Source organism: Ascaphus truei, chromosome 2, assembly GCF_040206685.1.
Source record: "Ascaphus truei isolate aAscTru1 chromosome 2, aAscTru1.hap1, whole genome shotgun sequence".
Lineage (NCBI taxonomy): Eukaryota > Metazoa > Chordata > Amphibia > Anura > Ascaphidae > Ascaphus > Ascaphus truei.
Genome location: NC_134484.1, coordinates 314,256,891 through 314,266,433, shown reverse-complemented (window position 1 = coordinate 314,266,433; position 9,543 = coordinate 314,256,891). Strand labels below are relative to the sequence as shown.

General features: G+C 45.4%; 1 protein-coding gene across 1 annotated transcript; it reads left to right on the top strand.

The window, feature by feature from the left end:
- The first annotated feature begins 912 nt into the window (after positions 1-912).
- FIGNL1 (fidgetin like 1) lies at positions 913-8,867 on the top strand. Its single transcript, XM_075586477.1, has 2 exons — positions 913-1,658; positions 5,943-8,867. Exons 1-2 carry the CDS (start codon positions 1,607-1,609, stop codon positions 7,973-7,975), a joined length of 2,085 nt encoding a protein of 694 aa, XP_075442592.1. The 5' UTR covers positions 913-1,606; the 3' UTR covers positions 7,976-8,867.
- The last annotated feature ends 676 nt before the right edge of the window (positions 8,868-9,543 follow it).

Below are 9,543 nucleotides of genomic sequence, written 5' to 3'. Positions count from 1 at the left end.
GCGCCCGCCCCCTGACGGCCCGCTGACAGCGCGTGCGGTAAGCAACCGCAAGGCCAGGGAAAGCACCCGCTTTCCCTGCGCCTCAGTGCGCCAGCAGGAAGCATGGCCGAGGCCTAAGGCTGGGGCCATAGAAAGGGAAGCAGGGCTGGACCTCGCTGATGCTGAGGCTCGCCTGCTGAAATCTGCGTGATTTCATGCCCATGCAGGCGAGCCAGCAGCCGCGATCGGAGGCGGGGGGAGACTGAGGGAGGCGGGGCAGTGACGTCGCTGGGCCAATCGCCCGCGACGCACCAACGTCGACGTCACGGCGCCGTGACGTTGACGCTGCTCCGCGCTGATTGGATGTTTTCAGCCGACTGCGCTCTGATAAACAGCTTGGCTGTCGGCTGAAAAATCCAGAGCCTCAGCACGCCTGCGGACGCTCGCGTGAGCCCCCTCTCAAGGCATCCTCATTGAGGATGCAGGGGCTCAGCGCGGCCTGTCCTTCTATGGACTCGGCCTAAGATATTGGGTTTGAGCGGTGATTCCCCTTTTGTACATGTTATATAATACATTTTCTATAGCATAACCACAGGACCACTTTTTTTCCAATTTATGTTGAAAGAAAATGTAGTGTATTTTAGAAAAGCTCTCCCCTGCTAATTTTAGTGCACAAATATGCAAATATATTTACAAAATGGGAGATCACGAACTTAACTCCGATTTTTGGCAGTCATAGGTTTAATTATTTTGCCAATCAAGCACTTTACTGCTATTTTTCTTAAATCGCTTTAAACATAGCTCGCTGCCCTTACATTTAAATCTGTTAAACAGATCACTCGCAACGAGTTCACTTTGTGAACATCCCTTTTATAAAGCAGCAGCGCCACCACGCGGTGGCCAGGTGCACATACAGTGACTGGATCAATGAACTGAGGAAGACGGCGGTGACATTTTGGTCTCCAATTTCTTTGGGGAACTTATGATTGGTCAGTTGCAGCGTCTCGCGATCTCCACTGTGTGTGCTGGAGGTGCGATCGCTGGACGGACTTATGGAACCCGGGCTCATCATCATCAGAATGTTGGCCGGGCCCTCAGCAGCAGACAACGGCCATATTAGATTCGGGCTGGAGGATCGTAGAAAGCTACCCCATAAATGTTCCTTTTAATATTGGGCGCAGGTTGAATTATTAAAGCTGTCCCACAAATAGCAATCACTATTTAGATGCAGCCATATAATTTTACAGATATACAACATATTACTAGAAAGAATATGTAAATGCTATAAATAATACATTTAAAATTTTTTTAATATGTGTGAATAAATAATAACAGATGCACTGTGGATATGTTTGTTGGCGTTTAAAGTCAGCGCTTAAGTGGGATTTGAAGGACTTTCACTGTTAACTTGCGGGAGGGCGTAATTAGCCTCTTGCCCAAATCAAAGATGGCCACCGCCTAGCTGCACGTTAGCGTCACGTGAGTTCGCTGCCACTCCAGTCACGTCTCCACCTTCTCTTCGCTCCGTTCCATTTGGGCTTTGTGGCGCGGGGAATTTGTCTTGCGTTCTGCGAGCTCTCTCTCGTGCTTGTTGCCAGCTGCGGTCGAGTCTGTGTGACGTCACTATATGAAGAAGAAACGGCGGGAAATACTTATTCTAACTACAACTCCCCGTGCAGGTACGGATAGAGCAGCAGGCGGGGGAATGTATCCGTCTGATTAAAAACGGTATCATTAATATTTGATCCTCTCACTGATACCATTGTATTTTAAATGAAGACCGAGGAAAGATCCCGCCTATACAGGGCAATCGTACCTAAGGGGAATGTGAAGTGGCATGTTGAATAGCTGACTAGACAAAAATAATAAAACCTAAACTTGAAAACATTTTCTATGGTAAATAAATGGAGGTTTTTGTTTTATAACGTTTGCCAAACACTTCTAATCATAATAAGGCAGTCATCCAAATTGTCAGCTCTGTTCCTATATTTCGGAATGGGACACTTGGCTATGACCTAATCGCCACGGGCGCTCTGCTGCCACAACTACTAACCGCACCTACTCACCTTGCTGCCAGCGCCTCCCAGCCGGGCACCTCTCCTGCATGTCCTCAGCACCTCTCCCAGCCAGGCATGTCCTCGCAGCATGTCCTCAGCGCCTCTCCCAGCCAGGCATGTCTGCAGTGCCTCTCCCATCCAGGCATGTCCGCAGCGCCTCTCCCATCCAGGCATGTCCGCCGCATGTCATCAGCGCCTCTCCCATCCAGGCATGTCCGCAGCGCCTCTCCCATCCAGGCATGTCCGCAGCGCCTCTCCCATCCAGGCATGTCCGCAGCGCCTCTCCCATCCAGGCATGTCCGCAGCGCCTCTCCCATCCAGGCATGTCCGCAGCGCCTCTCCCATCCAGGCATGTCCGCCGAATGTCTCCAAGCCTCTCCCAGCCAGGCATGTCCGCAGCGTCTCTCCCATCCAGGCATGTCCGCCGAATGTCTCCAACGCCTCTCCCAGCCAGGCATGTCCGTCGCAGCATGTCCTCAGCGCCTCTCCCAGCCAGGCATGTCCGCAGCGCCTCTCCCAGCCAAGCATGTCCGCCGCATGTCATCAGCGCCTCTCCCATCCAGGCATGTCCGCCGCATGTCATCAGCACCTCTCCCAGCCAGGCTCCTGCACTGCAGCATGTCCTCTGCGACTCCCAGCCGGGCACCTCCGCCGTTGTATGTTCTCTTTGCCTCTCCCACCCGGGCACCTCCACCACATGTCCTCAGTGTTTCAGCATGTCTCCAACGCCTCTCCCAGCCATGCACCTCCATTGCAGCATGTCCTCTGCACCTCTCCCAGCCACAGGGCACCTCGGACGCGCAGAACACTCAGCACGGCCGGTCTAAAGCGACAGCATGCAGTACACATTTTTCAGTTTCCCACTGCTGGTGGCCGCGGCCTGCGCATCAGAGCGCCAAAGATGCCGGCTGGGAGAGACGGTGATGGGAAGGTGCCCTGCTGAGTCTTGCCCTGCGGTCAATTGTTATGCCTGCAGAGCCGCATGTGGCAATTTGGTCGCAGCCAAACTTCCTAGACCGCCTATATTTGCCCTGTGATTGTGTTGCCATTATTAGTCAACAAGACGCGAGGATGCTTTAATCCAGTGTCCCCAACAAGTAAAAAAAAAATAGTATTATACATCCTATTTTTCACAATATAAATATAAGACTGTTACATTGTGTGATTTTAATCTTTCCAAGGAAGCCACGTACTGCGCTGCACGCACGCCTGCAGAGAGCTGCAGGGGGAAAGACGGGGGTTGGGGGGGGAGGGGATTGACGGGACGCAGGCGTGATGTCACCCGGCATGTTCGCCCTCATTGGCTGAACCGCCAGGGGCATGGCCTAGCGCTACGTCGCAACTCCTGCTCTCGATTTTCTTGAGAGCAGGAGTTTGTCGGTGCAGCGCGACGACCCCCCCCCTCGCTGCGCGACGACCCCCCCCCCCCCTCGCAGCGGGCTCGACCCCATTGTGGGGCGGATCTTGTCCCTGCAGCGTCCGCCACAGCGGGCGCTGCAGTATCCAGCGGGGACCTGGCCTTACTGCTCAATCGAGCTGCTACGTTAAAGGGGCATGTTATACAGTATACAGGGGGAGACCCCAAGTAATTGAGATTTTATGCATTTTTTTGTTTTAATTGTTTTACAAATTATGGAGCAAGAAAAAAAATAGGATCTAAAAGCAGTACAACTAAAGTTGAAAAGAAAATGGAAAAACAGTAGTTAATATTTTAGTAAAGAACAAGCGTATCTGTAAAAAGATTGACATGGACCTCGAATGATAACTTTTTTTTTTTTTTAATCTTGACTACTAATGCAAATTTACAATACAATTCCCCTAACCTGCATTCATCCCACTGTCACGCCAACATTAGCTGTGACCTGTTTAATGCAAGAAGCAAAAGCGATGGGGCAGTGGTTCCCAACCTTTTTTACATGGTGCACTCCCTGCTAGAAAATATTTATGTGAACCCCCCAAATAATAAACCTTCTTGCTTACTCGTCAGACTATTGCTAACAAAACTGTTTTGCCATCTGTTTACGCTTAATATGGCCCCAAACTGCACCTGTGTGCATCCAGCATGGGGGGTTTACCTATCGATTACAGTAGGGGCTTCTTAAGTCATTCCCCAAAATGCCTTGCTTCTGTGGATGCAAAGCATTGTGGGGAGCGACTTTGGAAGTTCCTGCTGTAATTGAACGCTATACAATCCACCCCAAAGTTCAGTTAAGAACCTTACTAAGTGCACAGTCCCCACTATACTGCCTGGGGATCAACCGTTACTGATATTTTTTGCAGAACCACATGTTGGGAATCAAAGATCTTCTAGGGAATATGTCAGAAACATAATTGGAAGCTACCGGATGCTCATTTGTACGTCACTACCCAGAATCTACAGATTAAACCCTGTATGACTTGTGACAGAGGGTGAATAAAGCAACTTTCTATGTTAATAATCTAAACTTCATCTTTGTTTGGAACAGCACAAAATCTATTCATCCTACTCCAATGGAGAAAAGAACATTGAACTGTAAACTTGCCCCTAAATTTAATTTTTTTTATTTATATATTTTGCTTTCTAAACCTTTAGGCACATTTTGATGTTTCGAAAGAAAACTTGGTTTTCATACTGTAGGAAAGATAAGGGCTGAAAAATGAGACTAAAACAAACCAGATCTATTTTGAACCTTATGACTGATTGGCTGGCTGGCGAAGCCAGCCAATCAGGTAATACGACATATGGTTGGCCGAGATACCAACCAGAAAAAGTTAAGGCTCAAACTAACATAAAATTAGGCCAGAAAACAGTGCGACTGTAAATAATAAAAATAGTGCACTAAATTAGGAGATGGAGATCATATGCACCAATATATTTTCAGCAGATACTGTGGATATATGTTCAAATTCTCCTCATACTTTTTTCTCTCCTGAAAACATGTTTTATACCGCATAACATACAGATGAAAAGCAACTTTTTTTTTAATTCCCCCAAATTTTAAAATTATTTATTTATTTATTTATTTTATTTATAAAATATTTTACCAGGAAGTAATACATTGACAGTTACCTCTCGTTTTCAAGTATGTCCTGGGCACAGAGTAAAACAAAATAATACATGGTTACAAATACAGTTACATAAATGAACAAGGTATACATTATATACAAGACATTGCATGCACAGTTAAAGAAAATATATATTATGAAAATGTGATTCCGCCTAGGTTTGTTTTGTTATTGTTTTGTTTCTACCTTATTGGAGGGAAACAGGGTTTCTCCAGAGCTGGACAGCATTCATTTCAGCTCCGGGGACCCCTTGCTTCCCAAGATACCTCCATAAGTGCTGCCAGTAGCACTTCTGCCTGGGTTAACAAAATGAGGATTTAATCTCCCGCGGCACGGGAGCCAATAGGTAGCTGCAACGTTAACCGTTGCGGTTTTCCGTTGGCCCGTGATGCCGGTGATCTAAATCTCCATGAAGAACTGGCAGCACCTACAGAGGTCAGTATGAAAAGAAGCAGGGGGCCCCGGGAACTGAAATTAATGTTGTTCTGCTTCAGAGACTCGCTGTTTCCCATCTCTGGGGGGCGGGGTCTTTGGAAGAGGAAATGTTTTTTTAAATGTAATGCTGCTTTAAGATTGAATGTCTTTGTTTAGTGTTCCATTTAGAATCCTAAAAACAACTGGGATCTAAAGAGTACCCGTTTTTATATCATCATTTATAACCTCTCACCCAGAAGACAAAAGCAGAATATTTGTGTACAATTGTAAAAATAGCTTGGCCAGATGTTTGGTCACAACAAATCGAATAATGTTGGGTATTTTTATATTCTTTAATTTACTTGCAATTTTTATAGTCTGTAAAACTGCATAATTGAGATACTTAATTCTTGCATTAATGTATTTTTTTTATCTATGTTCACATAGGTTACACTATGCAAACACCTAATACCGGTTCTGTTCACCTGACTGAATGGCAGAAGAATTTTTTTGCTTTGACCTCTGGCACCTGCTCACCAAGACATAAGGCAGATATGTATCGTGCACATCTTGCACAGATTCAGTATGCATGGGCAAACTCCGAGATTTCCCAGGCTTCAGCAACACACCTGTTCAAGAAGTATGCAGAGAAGTGCTCGGCCATTATTGACTCTGACAAGGTGGAGACTGGCCTGAATAACTACGCAGACAGCATTTTGACTTTGGCTAGATGTCAGCGAAATGACAGTGACAAGTGGCAGTCCTCCTTGACAGCAACTAATGTTTTAAAATTAAAGAGTGTGCAAGAGATGACTGAGGCTGCCAGAAGAGCCCAGAAGTCTCTGTTGGCTGCAGCAGATGCATCAGTGAGAATTGGTAACGGGGTCAGTGCCTGTGGAAATTCAGCCCTTCCAAGTAGTAATGTCCTCAGCAGTCCAGGGTATACAGAGCCACAAGCTGCCTCATTAAAATATCAAGTGCCAGGGGGAACCTCAAACTTTGTTCAAAACTCTAAATTGACGAGAGCTAGAGATTGTTCTGCTTCAAACATCTCACTAAATGCTCCACTTAACAGCAACAGTTTTGTCACAACTCCACTCTTTGAAAATAATGAAGCAATAACTTCTACAAAGCTACATACTCAGCCTGGTCCAAACCTGTTTTCATCTAGCACTTCTGCAGGATTCACAAATACAGGGAAGAGGAAAGCCTTTTATGACTCCGGTGATGAACGCATGGACATGTATTCTAGCCACGCAGTTCAGAGGCAGTCAATGAGCCGGCAAGCTACAGCTAATTTCAATCATGCAGATGAGGATAGTGTTAGTGGCTTTAAAACAGCAAAAGAGCAGCTGTGGGTTGATCAGAAGAAAAAAAACAACAACCAGTCCCTGCGTAGTGCAGGTCCTGGTGTGTATGGTGGTGGTAAAAGGTCTTTGGGAGCTGCTCGCTCTCGTGGACTGCATGGAAAATTTGTTCCTCCAATTCCTAGACAAGAAGATAGAGATGAGAACAATAGCATGCAGCAGAAAGCTTATGGAGGTGGCACCGCTGAGATTAGTTTGCCTTCAGATGAACGTTTGAAAAACATAGAACCAAAGATGATTGAACTCATCATGAGTGAGATTATGGATCACGGACCTGCAGTGAATTGGGACGAAATCGCTGGCTTGGAGTTTGCCAAAACTACTATAAAGGAAATAGTTGTATGGCCAATGCTAAGGCCAGACATTTTCACTGGTCTGCGGGGCCCTCCTAAAGGCATTCTTCTCTTTGGCCCTCCAGGGACAGGAAAAACCCTTATAGGCAAGTGCATTGCTTGTCAGTCGGGTGCAACGTTTTTTAGCATCAGTGCATCATCGCTAACTTCCAAATGGGTTGGGGAAGGCGAGAAAATGGTCCGTGCCCTCTTTGCAGTGGCAAGATGCCACCAGCCTGCTGTGATTTTCATAGATGAAATAGACTCTCTGTTATCTCAGCGGGGGGAAGGCGAGCACGAGTCCTCAAGGAGGATTAAGACAGAGTTTTTGGTGCAACTTGACGGTGCCACAACCTCATCCGAGGATCGCATCCTTGTGGTGGGAGCTACTAATCGGCCTCAAGAAATAGACGAGGCCGCTCGTAGAAGGCTGGTTAAAAGACTGTACATTCCTCTGCCAGAAGCCTCTGCTAGGAAGCAAATTGTTGTCAGTCTGATGTCATGGGAGCATTGCAGCCTCGCAGACCAAGAGGTGGAGTCAATTGTTTTACAAGCTGATGGCTTCTCAGGGGCAGATATGACTCAGCTTTGTAGGGAAGCTGCTCTTGGTCCCATACGTAGCATTCAGGTCCAGGACATCTCGACAATAACAGCTGAGCAAGTCCGACCCATTGCCTATATTGATTTCCAAAATGCTTTCCAAACTGTACGACCTAGTGTTTCACAAAAGGATCTAGAATTATACGAGAACTGGAACAAAACCTTTGGTTGTGGCAGATAAACCAATCCTGCTTTTTTGTTGTTGCTAGTTTAAAGGTATGTTTTATATTTTGTGTGTTTACAAGTAAAAAAAATTAAAAGGAAATTATAGACTAGTTGCTGATTAAGTGGTACTTATTACCACTCCAGATGTGTCAAGTAGTTGTATTAATATACCATCTGCATCTACGTGGTTCCAAATATAGTTTGGAGTTGTTTGTTTTTTCTCTATGCCTCTGTCCTCTTTCTTTCAGTAACTTGTGTCATAAAGTAGTGTAACTCTGTTGCCCCCTAGTAACATGATACTCTAACCTCCTGAATCTGTCTGTCAATTTAAACATTCTTAATAAAATACCACATGAGAGAGTGACCTAGTTGTACTAGCACACATTTTCTTTGCATTGCTACGTCTTCCTTTTCATGATGGAATAAATGGTAAGTAAAAAACGTAATCCAATTTACTCAACCTTTAATTTTATCTAATGCTTCCTTAGTGTAAATAGTATGTATGTAGCCAAGGTTATTGCATCCGCTCATAACATAGAATATCGTGTTTATAATGCAGAAGGTCACAGATTTTCCATGGGATTCAATGGCAGCGATAATGCAGAATATCCCACCATAATGGGCCAGTGGTTGGAAAAACGACCATCTGTGACAATGTGTAAATGTCACTTTACCTCCATGCTTGTAACACCAGCATCAATTCTGAAAATGAGTATTTATTAGGCATATTCCTGTGTTTTATATTGTACACTGATTTGTTTAGTAGGTATGGGAAACTAAATAAAGGCAAAAATACCCAATGCTACATGCAATGTGACAAAATGTGTGTTCATGGGAAATTAAATGCCCTAATCTGATGTGGCCGAGAGAACACTTTTTCAAATTAAACGTAAAGCGTAAGAATAAATAGCACAGATAAAGGGAACATAATAAGCAGCACAATTAATTTCAATACCTTAATGAGTTGCAAATTATGGTTTTTAGTAAAGCTTTTCTCGACTTTATGGCTATCATTTAAAACACAGGTCCGTGGGCCAGCATCACTGTCTTAAGGGTTTTGTGCTGGTGTGAGAGAGAATATCTCCATAGATCCCTTATCACTAAGTGCTGTTATTATGTTCCTCTAATACTAAAGGCTGTGTAACCACAAGCCCAACATTTATTAATTTCCTTATGCACTAACACAGCTGTGCGCAAACTGGGGGGGCCCAAGACTTCAGGGGGGAGGGGGCGCGGTGTTTACAAAGGCCCCACGCTGAGAGCGCGAGGCCTCTGTAAACTTAATTACCAGGTACAGGTCACGTGTCTATGAAAACGCGATGTCAAACAACCCTCGTTGCCATGGAGACGTGACATCAAATGACGCAGCGTGTAACGTGACGTCACATGACCCCGCAGCGACATTTGACACATCACTAGACACTAGGGGGGCGCAGGCGCGGGGAGTTTGCGCACCGCTGCACTAACATACCAACACAGCTGTTTTACAGTATATTCATATCACGGTAGCCCAGGTCTATTAACACATTTATATTTAAGGGATCAGTCACAATGCAAAACAAAATGCAACAGAGTGCAAGTGGT

Excerpts from the sequence above, each read along its gene's own strand:
- FIGNL1 (XM_075586477.1), top strand. The coding sequence starts at position 1,607 with ATGAAGAAGAAACGGCGGGAAATACTTATTCTAACTACAACTCCCCGT. Across the intron at positions 1,659-5,942 it reads AACTACAACTCCCCGTGCAG|GTTACACTATGCAAACACCT; the intron begins GTACGGATAGAG and ends ATGTTCACATAG.